This window comes from Aspergillus tanneri, assembly GCF_003426965.1.
Source record: "Aspergillus tanneri strain NIH1004 chromosome Unknown AapTan_2_pilon_pilon_pilon, whole genome shotgun sequence".
Lineage (NCBI taxonomy): Eukaryota > Fungi > Ascomycota > Eurotiomycetes > Eurotiales > Aspergillaceae > Aspergillus > Aspergillus tanneri.
This window is the reverse complement of record NW_022984629.1, coordinates 2,523,206-2,541,903: the sequence shown is the minus strand read 5'-3', so window position 1 is coordinate 2,541,903 and position 18,698 is coordinate 2,523,206. Positions and strand designations below refer to the sequence as shown.

The window sequence follows — 18,698 nt, the reverse complement described above, 5'->3', positions numbered from 1 at the left end:
CATGTTGAAATGAGTCAACAGATGTACCATTTCTACAACTACCATGGAAGTACAGAAGCAATTCAGGTAACAAACGCCAAAAATAATCATCAGAGAAACCATTTAATAAAACTATCATCACTTCATGACCATAAACCATCGTAATATAGACCAAATTAGCGCCCTAAAAACCACCCGTCAATTTCTCAGTGTAAACCATCAGGCACATCATAAACTGCCACTGTGGCCACTATGTCTGGAATGGCTACTATGACGGCGGTGGTGATGGTGATGGTGATGATGGTGGTGGTGTCCATGTCCATGATCATGTGCATGTGCATGTGCATGGTGATGTCTATAACGATGACCATGATGATGATTATGATGACGACGATCATCTTCCTCTCCATCCTCTTTCATCTTATCTCCGAGATAATTCCCCAGCAACGCACCACCCACAGCCCCCAACAGCCCGTGACTCTGTTTATGTCCCAGGTAGTACCCGGTAGCTCCACCCAGAACAGCGCCGCCTAGACTGCGTTCGCTGCCCGGGTCCTGCGAGTCCCCTCCTTCCATGTCTTCATCCCGATGGGAGGTGCAAGATGGCTGTGGACTTGGGGGAAGTTTCTCGGATTCGTAGCGTTGCGTGGGATACTGCTCACTAGAGGGAGGTTAATTAATAACTACTCTGGAGTGGGATATATGATCCAGGTGAAAGAAGTAGAATAATACGTACTAATATTCTGAGTTACTTCCTCGACGAGGGAGGACCAGTGGGAATCGCCCTTCTGCTGAGGCTGGGCTGAGATACTCCGTCTGAGGAGGAGGCACTGGAGGTAGTGGCTCCTGAGACAGAGAAGCCCCCGGTGCCTGGGTGAAATCGTACTGGGAATAGCCCTGTGGGGGCTCGTGATTTGAAGGAATCTGTTGGTCATAAGGCTGGTGATGTGGATCGTAATCGTAGGGAGGGTTCTGATATACACTATCTGGGGGAGCGTAGTATGTAGCCTCCCCGCCTGTTGGAGGCTGGAAGGGCGCAGATTGAGTATATGGGTCAGACATGCTGAGTGGAAGAGGTCTCAGGATGGTTGGATGTGTTGAGAAGGAAAGGAATCGTCTGTAGTGTACGTTGTAGATTTATACTCTGGTGGTGATGGTAGAGTCTTGGTATTGGGCTTGCATGGATCGCCTGTCTAATGACTTCCTGCGTGACTGTGTTGCCAGCAGCTGACCCTCCCGCACGACACCTTCCAAAGTATATCCGATGGCTAGTTGTTCCTTGTTTGTTCTGGCTTAAGGGAGATGCTAGAAATAGCTAATTTTAGACGTGCTTCGAAGATAGATCCTTCTGGGCAGCCAAGGAATTCACACAGAAAACCATCCTTGATTTCTGCTTATGTGAAACGAATAGTACTCACAAGAATTTAGCATGTCTTCATAGAGGAAAAGAAAATGAAAAGGTAAAATGAAATAAAAAAAAACAGTGACTGGAGCTATCTGTAGCTAGGGGTATACCAGTATGTGTATATGTGAAATGAGAAAACGAAAACAGCCTGCAAAGACTAAAGAAGTCCTATGAACAATCACTTCAAGTGTTTGAGCAACAAAGGACAACGTTAAATTGTAGATCGCTGACAAATTAATGCCATTGCTTCACGCACAAGTGAAAGTATGGTAAATGCAGGTGCAAATGAAGCGAACTCTGAAAAACAAGGGGGAGAACTTAAAAAAAAGAAAGACAGACAGGAAAGACATATGCAGATGTTGATACAAATAATATCAGGAAAATGAAGGTAAAGCAACCCATGGTGCAGGAAATATCATGCGTCCAGCACACATACTATTAGCGCCCGGCTAATATAAGTAGAGATTCCGGTCATTTCCAACTGATATCGAAAGTCAGGCAAGAACGACACTATGCACCAGATGAATGAAATTCCCAGAGAAAAACAGCCCTGTTATTTGCTAACCGAACTCTGTATCCTCCGACCGACCCATTCCGTTAACATTGTATCCAGCTGGGCCCTCATCTCCTTTAGCCTCTTGCTCTCTTCCTTAAACAAACTCCCGGTTATAGGGTGATCAGGGCCAGCAGGTGGAACGTTAGAGTTATCATGGACAATGTAGAACAGATCGCGGATATCATTGTCATCATCGAGGTACGATCGCAAATTGGCATCACTCCAGGATGGGGTCCCACCAGACAACATCTCAAATGGCGAGGGGGAAAATGCGTCCATAGATTTGCTGCCATTCGGGCCAGGAGACACAGGAGGAGACACCGGAGAGTATGAATGTCCCTCGGGTGACGGTAGATCTGTTGTCAATGCTGGTGCATTAGACAAAGCTTGGCCTTCCAATGGGGACACGGCAGCCGGTGAATCCGAACGCTGGTCTCGGAGACCCGTGTTCTGTCCGGGTGAAAATTTTTGTGGTGGAGAGGTCACAGAATGAGGTACATCCGCTACCCGGATAGACAAATCCTGCCTTGGTCCAGAAAGTTCAATCGGTGATTCCACAACATCCACAAAGTTGGGTTGGCTGGAACTAGGTTTCTTGACAGGACTTGATGGGCCAGTGGGGGGCGACACTGCCCTAATGTTTTCTTGATAAGACTGTGTGACAGGAGACTGTGCGGCATCATCTTCAGGTACCACTTGTCGTATTGTCTGATCTCCCTTTTGTTTCTCCACTGGTGCTGATTCTTTGGCGTCTTCAGCAGGCTCTTGCATGGCTGGATCATGCTTAAAACTTGGCTTTGTGGGAGACGTGACTGTCGGGGGCTGCTTCTGAAGCTTGCTAGACTGTCTCTGTACAGCCAGTGGCTTGGGTGCCCGGGAATCTGGAGAGGACAAGGACTCTGATGACGTCTTTGGTTGAGGTGAGGTTCGAGATATATCACCAGATACCTTTTCAGAGTCTTCGCCGTCATCTTCAGTTGCCCTGGTTTTCTTATCCTTTCTCTTAAACAAACCGCTGAGCATCCCAGGCTTTTTATCCTTACGCTTTTTATCCTCTTTACCTCGGTCGGTTGCGGTGAGCCCTTTGTCGATAGTTTCTAAGCTTCCGCGGCCCTTTAGATATAAATGTCAGCGTTCCAGTCAAAACAGCCCCACAGAATCTAGGCTAAGTATTACCTCCTTTATATCGGTCACCACAGCACCGTTATTAACTTCGTCGCGGAGAAGATTTGGTGTAAGGGATATTTTCTTCGTCTCGACGGTGTCATCTTTGAAAAATGAATCTGTGTTTCGGACGGTACCGTTCCTCGATCGGCTGACGTTGTTCTCGCCTGGAAGAGATTAGAACTCCCTCATTCGGAGGCGGTATCTGATAGGCACTTACTTTCAGAATCAGGTAACTCCTGACTAGACGGCTGTTTTTCCGGACTAGTCCGTCCAGGCTCTTGCGCTTCGTCTGTTTCCTCGACCTCATCCGAGTCCTTGTCCCGTTGGGACTTCGGTCTAAGAGGCTCAACCACAATCTCTTCACTTTGACCATCTTGTGATTCATCCACATCGCCCCGCGATACATCTTCATCATTGAAGGAAGCCGCATCATCCAGATCATCGTCAGTAGAATACTCAAGATCGGAAGCTTCGATGTAGGTCGGGCTAGTAAAGGTAACAGTTTTGGCGTTTTTGCGGCGCATGGCTTTCTTTAGCGGGTTCATCGATTTCTCCGAGTTGTCCCCTAGCATGGTTGCAGAAAGCTGTTCTCATTAGATTGATCCACTGAACAAAATGGAGCTACGTACATCGACATTTCTATGTTTATTCAATCTAGCAAGTCTTTCAGTTGGGGTTTCAATATGCTCGGCAGGCAAATATCCTGTATGTTGTTAGTTTCCATGCTGTTCACCATCAAAATGGTAACTTACCGATGCTTCCGTCTTTAACAATTCGGACCAGCCACCAGTAGCTATTGCTATCGTCCAGCAAAACCATTGTGTCGCCTTTTGCTGCATTGGCTTGGCCATCAACGGTTGCGACGAATTTGTGAAGCGCGTAAACAAACTCGAAGTCAATATCCTCTAGAGGGTGTTAGCGACGGCATCTCAAGACCCCGGTTTCAACCATTCAAATTGGGCGGTGCCGGGATAGCAACGAGGATCGAAAGCATCGAAGAGAAGCAAAGACAGGACGAACCGTCATCAATCGATGGAGAGCTCGATATCTTGTCCATTAAATCATCATCCAGTAGATCATCGCTCTCTCCATCAGCCAATTCACCTTCTGAGTCGCCACGGTGTTGTCCCAATTCACCGTCTAGATCATCGTCATCGTCATCGTCATCGTCATCGTCATATATGTCGATGCCATCAGGGTGGTCGTCGGCTTCCCGGCGCTGTCCTTCCGGCCCAGGCGCATGCATTGTCTCCGATCGCGAGTCTTCATCAGCGTGGCGAATATTTTGCTCCTGGTGGCCAGCATTCTTTGAATGACCTTTCGCGGAAGTGGTTTTGTGGCCTTGGAGGTCGAGGGTATCTACCGATTCCACATCAGCATCCAAATGAAATAATTCATAACGAACAAAGTCGGTAAACTGAGTGTACATACCGGCTCGCACAAATCGGGGCCGGGTCATATTGAAATTCTCAGGTTACCGTAGTCGGGGATAGAGCAGATGGCACAAGACCCTGTGCCAATGAACAAGTTATGAAACCGAGGCGCTGAAGTCGCAAGGAATATGTGGTAACCAGACAACGCCTTCAGAGCCCAGATAGGGTTGTAAGGAACGAATATGTTCTATCAAGATCAAAGGAGCGGAATTTTGCGAGAAACCTGGAGCGAGTGGATATGGAGACAGCTAACAAAGGAAGGAAATGGCGGGGACATCCAAGTACCAGGCGTATTAAGGTACCTCGGGAAGAAAGACGAACGGAATACTCTCAGAGCAATTTCAAAGATGGAATAAAACGAAAAAGGACAGGAATAAGAAGGAAAAAAAAGTAAAAGCGGAAAGGAGAAAAGATATCGCCCGAAACCGTGTCACTGAGCTGAGGAGTGAACGAGTTCCCCAGACTTATGGGACATCCAAAAAAGGAGGTCTCCAGAATCTCCAAAACAAGCGCCCCTTGCGCGCGCTTGTCTAAGCCATTCCTAAAACGGCTCGTGCCTGAAAATGAGGCCCCGCACACTAGCCACACCTGGCCTAGCGTTTCTTGTCTCCTCCTTAGGGCTCAGGGTTGAGGGTTGAGGGCCAGTTGATCAGGTGACATTGAGGGGCTACTCCGTCATACCCCCTCGCATCATTCCCTATTAGGAAAAGTGCTATCATCATGACTCCATTTTTACAGCGTCTATTAGTCAGAGATGATGTGGATCTGCCCTTCCCCGCCCGACTGTCTTCCGATTCCTCACTCATGCCTGCCTCCGTGATCTCCCGATAGCTGGTCCTGGCTCATTTTCGTCCTGCTTTGACGAGTTTTCTTCCTCTCCATCCATCCACAGTGACCTTTTCGATCACTACCCAAACCTGAAATCACTTTGGGTGCGATATAATCCCTTTTACCATCTATATTCCAACATCACCTTCGTCGCACTTCCATCTCCGCCGTATCATCACCACGGCCTCTTTTACCACCTCCTTCCTTCGCCCTTTCTCCATGTTTGTGCGTCAGCTTGTCGACCTCTACTTGAGATCGTGAACATTCCGCCATCTCCACTTAGTAGTACGTCGTGCACTTTGTGAGGGCATGGCTCCAGAGAGAAACAGCGCGTTGGCAGGGTTGAAGATCGAGACGTCTTTTGAGAACCGACACAGACCCCGGTGGCGGGATGAGGATGGACGCAGGGGAACGGCTTTTGATAGAGATGGTATCGAGGGCGACCGTACAAACATCTTTCACGATTATGGCGCACCCCGTTGCGGTACTGATGAAGACAACAGTGTATTGAGTGGCTTGCATTCAGCAACACCCCCCTATCTCTGTGCCTCGACATGATGAGCGTCCAAAAGAAGATGTTGCCTATCCTCACAAGCCCGAAGATGCCCAAGCATCTCCGCTTGATAGCTTTCTTCAAAACCGCCGCCCCTCCGTCAGCTTCGATCCTACCGTTACCCTTGACTCCGGCCGACCTCGGGCGCTAGAGGAATCGCTTTCAAGGCCAGAATCAAGGGGCCGCTTCCAGCGATTCCAGGCCAAAGGGTCAAGCCTAAAAAAAATTCATTGTCTCCGGACGATGATGAGGACCATGATACGACAGCGATCGAATTTGACTACAGCCCCGGGAGGTGCCAAAACCAACGAGGATTTTCTACCCGTGCCGGCTTTCCCACCACCCCTGAGGAGGAATTGCGTATGACTACTGAGCTTGAACGTCCAATATCCTTAACATCTGTGTCAACTGCGTCTCCCGTTACTGAAGAATTACGAACGCCCCCGGAAGGCTCCAAGGGGGCTTTGCCATCACCTTTTTGCGTGACCTCACCCGTGCAGCCGTTCGCATCACTGTACGACCGCAGTTCCTGGTCTGGCAGTGCCATAACCCCCTTTGGAAACAAAGCCAGAGGGCCGCGAGGCTCAGCGCGCCAAACTTCCCGTCGGTCTACCGCCTCCAGTGGTAAATCCCCAGCCAGCATGTTTCTTTCGATGTGGGGGTGGTACCGAAGAGCCGGCTCCACAGCCAGATGACGAGGGTCAGATGGTTGGAACTGACTATGTGCTTGGAAAGCAGATCGGTTTTGGAGGATTCAGTACGGTAAAAGAAGCATATAAAGTCGACGAAAGCGGTGCAACCAGGCGACTTGCGGTGAAAATTGTCCGAAAACAAGTATCTGGAAAGACCGAGAAAGAGAACGATGAAGTCCAAGCGGAATTTGATCATGAAGTTCGAGTCTGGCGGTATCTTAGTCACCCACACGTTTTAACTCTGGATGCTGTCTACGAGACCGACTACGCCACCTTTTGTTTTACCAAGCTGGCTATAGGTGGCACCCTTTTTGATCTCATTCGCCAGAACCGGCATGGTCTGGACCACGGTCTTGCAAGGAAATACACCTACCAATTAGCATGTGCCTTGCGATATCTACACGAGGACGCCAGGGTAGTACATCGAGACATTAAGCTAGAAAATTGCCTTTTAGACCCGGTTCAATTGCCAGATGGTACGAGGACGTCCAATCTCGTGCTTTGCGATTTCGGAATGGCAGAATGGATGACAACAGACAACGGAGGCGCCTCACCCGATCCTTACGACGACGCGGCAGACCGTCCACCGCCTAAAACAATTGGTCCTGCTGGGTCCAGTACCAGTATTGCTGGTAGCCTGGAATATGCCTCTCCAGAGTTACTTCTCTCAACCAACGGGGTGATTGATCCTTCAGTGGACATTTGGGCATTCGGCGTGATTGTGTTCGCTGTCATCGTCGGGTCACGACCGTTCCAGGACCCCTTTGCGCCCCGAATTCAATCACGCATCATCAGTGGAACTTGGGATAGAGAGTCGGTGTTGGACGAAAAAGAGGCAGACCCCCAACGCCGCAAGGATAGAGAAGCTGCCTTAGAACTTATTGCTGGTTGCTTGAACATGGACGTTGAAAAACGCTGGACTATCAGCGACGTCCTATCGTCCGCTTGGCTTCGAGACTTTGCTGAGCCTTTGAACGATGCTGCATCGGATACTGCCTGGAAGCTATGACTTTTTTAATTTTTTTTTCTTTTTGTTTTTTATTTCTTTTCCTGCTGTTATGTTGGGCCATGGTATACCTCGCGAGATGAATGTTTCGGGCCTATTAGGGCTCTGCAATGATCACGACTGGCGCTATAATGACCTGAATGAGCGCTTGGTGTTCGGGATTGTTGGTCATCTATGATACCCCTCTTATACCCTCTTCTGATTTGATTTAATGGGATCTCCCTCTCAAGATTTCTGTGTATTGTTTTTCAGAATGTTTTTTCTTTTTTGTTTTGTTCTTGGTTGTTCTCTTTCTCTCTCCCCTTTTCCCAGAGAAAATCGGCGAATCTAAGGACTTTTTGATGATAAAAGGGCAGTATGCGGAGTTGTTATAGCGTGGCGTTTAAATGGGCTTGTTTGGCTTTTCACGTTTGTATTTATACTAATGGCTCTTGAGCGTTTCCTGGCTTTTGGCATACACTTCGTTTTAATGAATGTGTTTTATGGTTTATTAATGATGAAATTATAATTTATCAACAAGTTTCCCTTCAAGTTCCAGTAATCTCTAAGTGCTGGGATATGGGAGCAGACAATTCTATACAACACAAATATCAACGTAACAGGATTCATTCATTCAAATAGTTAGCAAACAATATTATACAGGTTCACAACGAGGAAAACAACTAGAGATAAATACATAAATCAAAACACCCCAACCCACTCACTCACTACCAGAGTCTGTTCTCGGGAAGAACCTTCTCCTTCTTGACACCAGCCGCAGACTTCCTCTCGATCGGCGAACGGAAGAACAAACTAGGTCCTTCCATAGGCTTCAACAAATGACTCAAGTACCCCCTATGCTCCGGGTCACGATAATACTCGATATCACGACGCTTGGTCGGATCAGGCAACCTATACCGGAACCCCATCTCCTTCATGATCTTCGACTCGGTCACCTCCTCAGCGGCCTGCTGCAACAACGCCCCCCGAACCACTCTGCGCGGTCCACGCCAGGGACACAAACGGGTGCATCTCGCGTCTCATGATGCGCGCAATCGCGGATTTCGTGTAGAACCGGGTGGTCACGGAGCCTCCCGCGGCTTCGACGGCGGCAATGGCGCTGGCCGATGCCCGGGAAACAACAATGTGAATGGGTTGCTTGAGGGCGGTGGAGGCCCCGCGACCAAGTAGTTTCACGCCTTCCTTGGTCTGGTGGATGCAGCGCGATTGAGCCAGTTCTCGGATGGTGATGGGTTGGGCTGGGTCGATACGACCCTGGTCAATCCATTCTTGGATACGGTCCAGGTTGACGGTGGTGAGGTCAGTGGCGAAACTAGACAGATGGAATGTCAGATTTCCTTTTCATTTTTGTTTAAAATTTTTTTTTCTTTTTTTTGTGACTCATGTATTGGTTCTTGTCACATTGACATAAGGTGAAAGAAAAGGAAAGGACATACACATTATTGAATCCCCGTTCTCCGTGCACAATAATATCCGGCGTCTGACCACCATTGAACCCCATGGGTACTTTACCATGCTGCTTTTGGCCCTTATGACCTCTTCCGGAGGTCTTGCCCTTTCCTGAGGCGGGTCCACGACCTCTTCTGATCCTCTTGTTGTAGGCGCCCGGGTTATCGGAGAGAGAGGCTAAGATGTGAGCATTGCGGCTCTGCTGTTGGAGTTGAGGCAGGAGGAATGACAGGGGCGAAGCTGCAGAAATCGATTTAGAGAAAATCCCCTGCCACTGTGCGGGTAGTATATGGAGCCTGGGGGACATGGTGGGCGGTCCTGTTGATGGGGATTAGACGCTTGAAGCGATTACCTACCGGACAGGATCTTTCTGTTTGGTTCTGATGCGCGGGCGGGAAAATATCGGACCGAATTTCTGCCTAAGGCATGATTACACGTACTGGTTTATACTCACCGCCTGATAGATGCAGCAGAAATGTGCAGGACGGAAGCGGTAAGAATGTCAATGCATGTGATCTATCCCGTATACTGGAAAGGAAATCTATCATTCTTTGATTTTGTAGGATGCTATTCGATGCCCAGACATGCATATGCTAGTACAAGATGGAAATGTAAGTATATCGATGAAGAGCCACCACACACTCAAAACAACGCCATAGCTATGCTCCAGAAGACCGGTGAGAACAGCTATCCACTCATTGCCGGGGAAAATGCCAATCGTCTTCAAATGACCCAATCCATCTATGATGTTTAAACTCCGTAGAAAATGCTAGGTCGTCAAAAGGGGACAAAAAAGGAAGTACATAATACAAGGTAGGAAGGCAACAAAATGAAGCGAAGGAGTACACATCAGGCTCGTATAAAAGGTCATGAACAATATCGTAAAAAAATGTTTTTGTTTCACTCTCAATTCGAGTAGTTCGGGGTAACATGAAATGCAGGAAGAAAAGACCCCTGTGGCCAAGCTTCACTGTGAAGATAAGGCAATAAACCAGTCTTTCGCTCTGCCGCAGTCTTCCCTAGCGGCTGGTAGTGCATATGATCAAATGGAACACTGCGCTGTTGTTGGAAAGTTGACGGGGGCGGGATCAGAAGAGTGTTGACATTACGCACTGGCCTGTACGGCGAGTTCCGGTTCGCCAGGAAGAACGACGGTGACAGATTCGTCTGGGGCGTATGCATGGAATACGCAGATATGGCTGGTGAGACGGTGGCTGACGATACGCCGAACGGGCTATTGTGCTGCCTGGCAGGGTCTGGCAGCGAGAGCGAGTTGTTGTACAAACCACAGGTTACAGGAGGCATGCCCGTCGATGGGGAGACTTGAGAAGCCCAGTTGGGGTTGTAGAGTGGCGGTATAGCTCGGCTGGTAGAAGGGGTGATTTGAGGCACGGATGCCGGAATGCTCGGGTTCAGGTTGTGAGAGAAGGAAGGGAAACTGGGACGCGGAAGTCGAGAAACAGCCACTGCTGAAGCTGTGGAGGGTGCCGACACTGGCGTTAGGACAGGAGGCAAAGCCGACAGCCCAGTTAGGGCCGACGATGGAGGTAGCGTCGACGTGGGAGTAGGAATGGCATTCGGAATTGCCATCCTCTTTGACGGGGTTTCTCCAACTTGCTCGTCCCGAGAGCGCTTCCGAGAGTTTACCTGAGGGATTTCATTGCTAAACTGAGGGGCATTCGAGTAGGCCGAAAGGTTCACTGGTAAGTTCCAAGTGGAAGCATGTAGAGAATCCACAGCAGGTGGAGAAGGTAGTTTGGAGGTAGGCGACGCTTGCATTCGAGGTGATGGGCCCACACTGGGCGAGATACGAAGCACTGGGGTAGGTGAACCGTTCTTTTCCGGGGCAACGAGTGCATTGTTGAAATCCGCGAAGAGTCCGAGTTTGACATGCCACTGAGTCCATTCCTCTTCGGAAACAAAGAGATTATATCGAACGTTGCTAAGAAACTCCACTTCCATAATATGTATTTCTTGCACGGAAATCCCGGAAACTTCAGCCCATGTTTTATTCGTGTATGTATTATCATCAAGAACTGCAAGCCGGATTAGCCTAATCTTCCAGATCCAGTTCGAACCCATAAGGGTTTCATAACACAAACATTTGTTCCCCAACATTAGTGCGATAGTCACCAGTCTATATTCACTGCCTTTCTTCCCTCGGACACCGGAATTGAACTTCTTCAATCGATAAACGAATAGCAGCGCTAGGAGGATCACATTGTGGCTGACTTGCGTCGTCGAGAGAATATTCGTCACCCATTTTTGGAAACCGGCGGAGGGGATTGCTTCGGGAACAAGGGAGAGGACAGGATTCAGGTGTTCCTCAATGGCCCGCAACTTCGCAGTGCTTTCGAACCAGAATAGACATGTCATCTGTTCAAATGGTCAAATTTAAGAAACGAAGGATATGCTGAAGGGGCTCTAACCTGAGCAGCGAATTCAGTCAGACTCCCTTTGCTATTGTTGATAGATGGCGGGACTGTTAAGTAGGAAGCCACGGAATTGGTATAGTCTTTCTTCTGGTAACTGGGTTCAGAGGCGGGAGCATCGTGCAGCAGCGGCTGGCTCTTCGAATGGTTTGCTGAGGCTGAAGGGACTATGCCAGTCGAGGAGCCAGAATTGATACGGGAGTATGCAGGCGGTTTTGCGTACGAAGGAAGTGTAATTCCATAGTTGGCAGGTGGAATGCTGTTGTAGGCCACCCCGTTCATGTCGCTAGGGGGAGTAGGTAGACCGTCCCGAAGAGGAGCAGTCCAGTTACGATCAGAGAGCTCCGGAATAGCCTGTCGTTGTGATTTCCTTGCACACGTCGAACCTCCTGTCCGCGAGTAGAGAGGGATGGCGGGGGTGGTCGGATGAGGGAACGGCTGCGAGGAGAGAATCGGGAGAGACATATGGTGGGGTGTGAATGAGATGCGAGAATATCTTTGGGGAGACAGAGGATATAAAGTAGGCAATCACTGTATTCCCATCGGGATTGATCACACCAGGCCAGAACGAGAGCAATGCAATATCACTCTCCAGACTGTGTGGTCTAGAACTAGACACCGGCGATATATGTAGGAAATGAGAAGTGAAACCAGAGACTGCTCCAAATTGAAGTGTGGCAGAGTACCGCGGAAGTTGGCGAGGAAGCTGTTAATATCAAATATCTAAGAAAATTGTGGTAGGATAGCAACAACGGCAGACCCGGTGAATGTTGAACGTGCCTGGTCCGATGGAATGAAGGCACTGAAGGGGGTACGGAGGATTGAAAGAAAGGCAGGAAAGAGGGGCAAGGAAGATCACATAGTAATATTCATGGTAGACAACGTAGTGAAATACTTTTAGAGAATGGAAAGAGAGAGTTTAGTTGGGTTTATGCCTGCGACTGCCGAAGAGAAGTCGCAAGTAGATCCAGTTATAGAAGTTGAAAATGAATATTATCCAAGAAAGGAAATGAAAAATAGAGCCCAATAAAAATGAAGGAAATCAAAAGATTAAAAAAAAGCCAAATGACCCAGACCCCCTCTGGAAATCAAACCATATAAGAAGAATTGAATTTAAAATTGAATAGGTCAAAAAAAATAAAATGCATTAAAATAATTCAAAATGGATATTTTTTTTTAATTTTTTTTTTTCTTTCTAACAGTGAAGGATGAGGTCAAGACATTCATCCCTCAGCAAATAACTAAATCTCATACAACTCCGCTAGAAGAGCCAGGGTAGGTTAGTTCTTATCCATCGAGGATAGACAGAGTTTGACCCAGACGCAGGTCCAAAGGGTTGATCCTCCTTTCTGGACTCGTTTGGGTCGGTTCCGGTTTGGTCCTCCAAGTTTGATTGTCTCATGCTTTGTCTTGGAGAAAATTGGAAATACCGGTTGATGTCAGAGCCACCGGGGGGACGAGTGGATGCATGCTACGGAGTAAGTAGTGGAAGGGTAACGATTAACAAGGTCAGCAGCCCCTAGACCCATCCTAGTAAAGAGGCCTAGCTGCCATTAGTAACACTCTAGGTCAGTCTACTGGTCATCAATGGACCAATCCAGGACGAGAAGGGGCTAAGAGAGGGGGATGGGATAGAGAACTAGATAGAGGGAGAGGAAGAGGGGTGGAAGTTCGGACAAGGTCTCGCTCGCAATGTTGATTGATTGAATCTTATTGACTTTGTACGGACCCATATCAGATCCAATAATAAGTCGGGTTTAGCGTCGCATTGCAACCGTCGTTAACGTGTGCGGCAGGACTTTTTTTTTTTTTGTCTTATTCCCATGGGAGTATGGTGTGATTTAGGCTCTTACCATCGTGTGTAAAAAGACGGATGGAGAAAAGGAAGGGACAAGAAAAGCGAAAAAGAAAACAAAAAAAAAAAAATTACCCGCAAAGGGAGAGAAAAGGCAAAGGGGGACGTCCATTGCTCAGCAGTCGGGGAGGCACGGGAAAAAGTGGATGAAGGGGTTTGTGCACTTGTGTGTGGTTGATCGCCAATTCTAGTTCAACCAGGCGGAAGGCAAAGGAATGAGAAATCTGGGTACGGGAGAATAATATTGGCTTCTAATTAGGATGTAATAGACATAATACAACACACAAAATCTTGTTTACTACCTAGCTAGACTAACTAGTACGTTAGTTGGGAAGACACCAGTGAAAGGGAAGGGGGGGAGGCGGGGAGGAATGGAACCATCCCAAGTCACTACTAGGTATGTAACTGGTCACAGGTGGTGGTGGCCAACCTACTGTAATTTTACCACATACATGGGTAAAGTTTTTAGGCAACGCAAAAATCTGGTACTTCTTTCCCCTCTGCGGTGGGTAGGATGGATGGCAAGTTATGGATCGCGTTGTCATGGGAGGGGGAAAATATGTACAAGATTCATTACGAATTTACCGCCCACAGGAGGTATGGAACTACTCTGGATAGGCCAGGAGGCATGAGGCTGGCGGTTGGACAAACCAGGTAGGAAGGACTAAACTAAAAGTAGACTAGTCCATTGGCAGCACTGCGTAAGAATCAAAAAAACATCCTGCAATAATATTACCACCACCTTTCAGGATACTTCATGTAATTAATTACCTATCACCCCAGTGATGAAAGTTTGGCCAATCTATTCTATTCTGTACTCCTCTTGCTACCCATTTGCACACTAGCTGAGAATGAGGGGAACCGAGGCAGCATGATGCCTATGTAATGCGTATGTAAGGTAGTATGCGTGAAGGTACCATTTGCCTGCCTGGTCGTATTGGATGGATGGATTAATGAACAAAAAGGCCTAGATATGGGGCGTAGAGACATGATCAGCCAATCACGGCTCACTAGTCCAGAATGGATGACTCCAACGGACAACAATCGAATCGCAACGTTGGACCCTGTTTCCATCCCATCCATTTGATGGAGGCGGACCATCACTGCGGCCCCGACTCAGCTGGACTGTCTTTCATTACACCATGGTACGTACGGGGCACCTCTGTACCATTCCTTTTCTACCTAGGTATCTGTGCACAACACCATTACCCGTACTCGGTTGGTATCAACGGTATCTAGCAAAATTATTGACTGAGACTGACCTACGAAGTACCTAGTTAGCTGCTAGAGGTATGCTAGGTAAGCGCCCCTCTCTCCTTGTGACTCCGACTAGTCGTACTGTACTTACCTTTCTCACTCACAGGTGCTACCTTCTTACATGCCTTAGGAAATCCACCGCCGAGTCATGATTAGGTGGTTTTGGCTTAGTCTTACCCACATCCAGCCCATCCGTCCCATCCAACAGCCGCCGCTCTCGTCTGCGCCTTTCCAGGTTTCTCATTTCGCCTCCCCTACCACACTGTCTTACTCCGCCCAGTCGTAACGTTCCATGTATAAAATCCGAACCATCAACTGATGTGTACCAATACTGTGCTATTCCACGGCGTATGGCCGGACATGAGCTCAAATCTCGAGTTCAATTTAATTAATACATAGCATTCATCATCCCGCCCCTAAGGCCCTTTGTACATCCTGTTGATCCGGTTTCGATATTCGAGATGGTAGGACGCCGTGCCGCTGAGTGACTGTAGGAATGGAATGGGAAACACCCACCCAAGCCAAGGACATATGATGGCTTAGACAGATGCTGGTTTGGTACTTATCTGTGTGTCCGTTGATTAATATTTTTATCATCCGGAGAAAATCAAATAGAATATGCTGCGAATAATAAATAAATGCGCATACTTAGTTCCATGGTTTGCTATCACTATTATTTTTATTAGTCTTGTCCGGTTGCGCCGCACTCCGCAGCAGATAATAGTAGTGAAACTAATGGACTAATCCAAGACAATCGTCATCCAGAGGCCCCTAGCATGGGATAAGGACTAGATAAGGCATACCATGATCATGACATTTGCATCAGAGAATTTGAAAAAAAATTTTCAATGCAGGTGCCTGCTTTCTAGCGTTGAGACAACAGCCAAGGAAAAAAAAAAAAAAAAAAAGAAAAGAAAAGAAAAAAGAGAAAGAAATAAAGAAAAACAGAGTGCTTTGTTAGTAACACTAGGGATATTCATATAGATGGCCAGCTTAATAGTACTATCATAGTGCACAGTGCTTACACCAGTGTAAAAAAGTATGTACACAGTACGACTCCATACAAGGAGATGCAAGTCGGGACGGTTCATCTTTCCGGTCGAAGAATGGGTCATTCACTTTGGGACGATCAAAGGATTCAAATTCCGACAATAATAGCACTACGAAGTATACGAGCTCCTCATTTCCTATTGCATCTCATTCCAGAATCGAAGTTGATAGGTTTTGATCGTCAACAATAGTGGTTCTGATTTCGTAGCTAGATGCCGGAATAGACAGACCTGGTGGTGCCGCCCCCAAGGTCTATGAAAGTCTGAATATCCTTCGGAGTAGAAGGCTTCCCAGGGAAGTAGCACGCAGAATGTTGATAGCCGATTTAGCTCTCAAGTTGCTTTCGGATTCGGATATACTTCCCTGTTACTTGTGATGAGCATGACCTCCGTATTCCATGTGGAAGATGTTATTACAACGGACTTTCGGAGCTCACCACCATTTAGGCAACTCATAAGTTCACAGAAGTGATCAATTCTGATAGCCCAAGAGCATAACAGTCATTTAATATTACACTGATGGAGTCTGTAGTACTTAGGCGAAGCTGATCAAGTCGCCCAGAAAGACAGATCAATACGACCTCTCATTCGTTCGGCCGGTCAAAGGGCGGCTAGTACTTTTTATTACTTTTACCCCCTGGAAATTGGAGCCCTTAACAAAAGCAACTAAAGGAGAAGCAAAAAGAGGGTTCTTCCGAGAACAAAGAAGGGGCAAAAATAGGGAGATAGAAAATAGGCAACGTGTATGGAGTACTAGCATCATCGATACACAATAATCTCAGCAACGTGACGATGATCAGCTCTCCTAGTTCTACTACTGCTACTGTTCTTCACTTAGGCCGGGCTAAAGGATAGCCCCTTTGCCCCCTCAACTGACTTTGATTTCATCTATAATTACTATTTTTACCAACTTGGTCTGTCTGTGGACTTCTACGGAAATGTGCCTCTTTAATTGGCAAGACCAGCATGATGCATAATAATCTTCTCGTCACGGAACACTACTGAATTGAGCGATATCCGTCCAGGCCGATTGGCATCGACACGGGCTTCCTCCATGCTCGTTGCTTTTCCGTTACCGAATGATATCGAACGGATACAAATAATAGGTACTGACATCCAGAGTCTCGTCCATTTGATGAGGCTGTACTCAGTAATCCATATTGGTTGTTAAGAGCACCGTCAGATCAACTATTCGAGTAACGTTGGCCGGCGATCGGGGCGAACTGCTGGAACCTTAATGACGATGGATGAAAACAATGACCAATTCGCTGGTGGATGCGGCACCGCTGAAGCTTCCATGTCAATCCAACCCAAGCAAAAAGCAAAATCTGAGCTATATGCCATATCCGGAAGTTCAGTGTCGATACACTAACTAAGTGGATGCTCACTTCACAGGGAGTATGGGCCTACAGCTTGCTCTTTTTTTTATCTCGGCGCCTTCTTCGAGGTTACTTCTTCAATCTTTGATGCAATCGGTTACCTTCGTAGTCCCTATTAATTACTCGGGGTGACAGAATTAGTTATCAGAGTGGATGTGTGCGAGTCTTGAAAATTGGTATTGCGGCCGATTATCACCGTGAAGGCCAGTAGATGTGGAAATTATGAAATTTGAGCAAATCACAAGGTCGTGTTTCCTTTCTTCCCAAGTATAATTTTGGTTGGTTTTGAGCCACCACAAATGGTGTAACAAATCGACACGGTAGGCCGCTTCTTTTTTTTATTTTTTTTTTTTATTTTTTGAATTTGGTTTTTTGTTTTTTTGAATTTGGTGTTCCAGAACTCTAGAAGGATGCAAAATGTCCAAGTGGAGCGCGTGTGCCACTTCCTAGCTGAGGAATAGGCATCATCAATAATATCATCGTCATCGGCATCATTCATTATTATTTATGTTTAGTGCTTTCATTCTTTGCCTTTACGCCGAAGTCTTGAGTGACCCATCACGATCCAACAACGGGGCTGAAGGAATCCTTGGTTCCTTTGTCATCCATAATCCGGCACTCGGCGCCGCGTCGGACACAGGCGACAATGGTACTAGTAAGTTCGTTGTTGCTCAGCAATCGAAGACGCTTCGGTCATTTAGGCAATATGAATACCACACTTCATCTCCGGGTCGGCGATGGGACAAAAACGCCAATGAAGTGGCATCTTTGATGGGACTGTTAAGATTGTCAGTCATTCTATGGAATATCGTGTTGCCGACCAACTCCCGCTGGTCACAAACTCTTTTCGTTTCTTTTGCCTTCCTTACAGTGCCTTCGCCGTACTCCGTACTTCTTGGAACCCTTGGGCTTTTTGAGTTGTTGGGTCTTCTTTCTTAGGAAGATCTTCTCGTTGGGTCGAACACTGCCATATCCAATCATGACCATAAGGCACAAACCAATAATAGCGAGACTGTCGGTATCATTGAGTCGTGTCTCCCGGACGGTCGGGGTGGCTACAAAATAATAAAAAAAAAAAAAAGGATAAGAAATTGAATTGCCACAAACCAATATCCTGGTGCGGCACGGCCAAGGCTTCAGATCCTTTTTGGTCACCGCCACTCACTTCCCTTCTGTTCGCATGGAAATTACTATAATGCAGCTAATGGTTCGTCGCCATCATGTAGAGGCTAAATGTTGCCTGCTCATTGCCCCGTTTATTCTAATTAGCCCACCAAAAATGTACTATGCTGAGACCGAAGTACCCCATAGTTTGACCTGGCCATTATTATCTGTAATTATTTGAAACCAGACACTCATACCGATCTAAATCACCCCACATTGTCCAGTTCCAGTCGTGTTTGGTCTCTCCTTTGCCCCATGCAGGAACTGAAGGAACGAATTACTTGCCATCGATGGACCTGGGCAACCGACCGCCTAAAGATAACAAATCACGCTTGGCGGTGTCGCCCATTATCATCTCCATATCGGCCGCATCTTGGGACTTGGACACGCAATATCCATATTCCATCCTAGGCAGGCTCGAGTGTTCCTTTCTCTCCGCCGTGGAGAGCGCGACTGCGCCTCATTGGGCCAGCGGACTTTCCCAACATCTCATC

General features: G+C 47.4%; 6 protein-coding genes across 6 annotated transcripts; 1 reads left to right on the top strand and 5 right to left on the bottom strand.

Moving 5' to 3' along the window:
- Positions 1-155: 155 nt before the first annotated feature.
- Positions 156-1,041, bottom strand: ATNIH1004_000822 (uncharacterized protein; the record flags this gene model as incomplete). Its single annotated transcript, XM_033565527.1, has 3 exons — positions 156-163; positions 432-640; positions 716-1,041. The coding sequence occupies 3 exons, from the start codon at positions 1,039-1,041 to the stop codon at positions 156-158; spliced, it is 543 nt and encodes a 180-aa protein (XP_033431284.1).
- Positions 1,042-1,937: 896 nt separating this feature from the next.
- On the bottom strand, positions 1,938-4,566 carry ATNIH1004_000821 (SH3 domain-containing protein; the record flags this gene model as incomplete). The annotated part of the gene is made up of 7 exons (XM_033565526.1): positions 1,938-3,053; positions 3,117-3,271; positions 3,325-3,691; positions 3,737-3,810; positions 3,860-4,012; positions 4,128-4,466; positions 4,539-4,566. The coding sequence occupies 7 exons, from the start codon at positions 4,564-4,566 to the stop codon at positions 1,938-1,940; spliced, it is 2,232 nt and encodes a 743-aa protein (XP_033431283.1).
- A 1,356-nt stretch (positions 4,567-5,922) lies between these two features.
- ATNIH1004_000820 (serine/threonine-protein kinase) lies at positions 5,923-7,622 on the top strand (the record flags this gene model as incomplete). The annotated part of the gene is made up of 3 exons (XM_033565525.1): positions 5,923-6,038; positions 6,094-6,545; positions 6,595-7,622. 3 exons carry the CDS (start codon positions 5,923-5,925, stop codon positions 7,620-7,622), a joined length of 1,596 nt encoding a protein of 531 aa, XP_033431282.1.
- A 704-nt stretch (positions 7,623-8,326) lies between these two features.
- Positions 8,327-9,375, bottom strand: MRPL10 (mitochondrial 54S ribosomal protein uL15m; the record flags this gene model as incomplete). The annotated part of the gene is made up of 3 exons (XM_033565524.1): positions 8,327-8,569; positions 8,619-8,931; positions 9,056-9,375. The coding sequence occupies 3 exons, from the start codon at positions 9,373-9,375 to the stop codon at positions 8,327-8,329; spliced, it is 876 nt and encodes a 291-aa protein (XP_033431281.1).
- Positions 9,376-9,974: 599 nt separating this feature from the next.
- On the bottom strand, positions 9,975-11,965 carry ATNIH1004_000818 (putative mucin; the record flags this gene model as incomplete). The annotated part of the gene is made up of 3 exons (XM_033565523.1): positions 9,975-11,104; positions 11,171-11,444; positions 11,498-11,965. The coding sequence occupies 3 exons, from the start codon at positions 11,963-11,965 to the stop codon at positions 9,975-9,977; spliced, it is 1,872 nt and encodes a 623-aa protein (XP_033431280.1).
- A 5,633-nt stretch (positions 11,966-17,598) lies between these two features.
- Positions 17,599-18,021, bottom strand: ATNIH1004_000817 (uncharacterized protein; the record flags this gene model as incomplete). The annotated part of the gene is made up of 3 exons (XM_033565522.1): positions 17,599-17,692; positions 17,755-17,817; positions 17,933-18,021. 3 exons carry the CDS (start codon positions 18,019-18,021, stop codon positions 17,599-17,601), a joined length of 246 nt encoding a protein of 81 aa, XP_033431279.1.
- Positions 18,022-18,698: the final 677 nt, after the last annotated feature.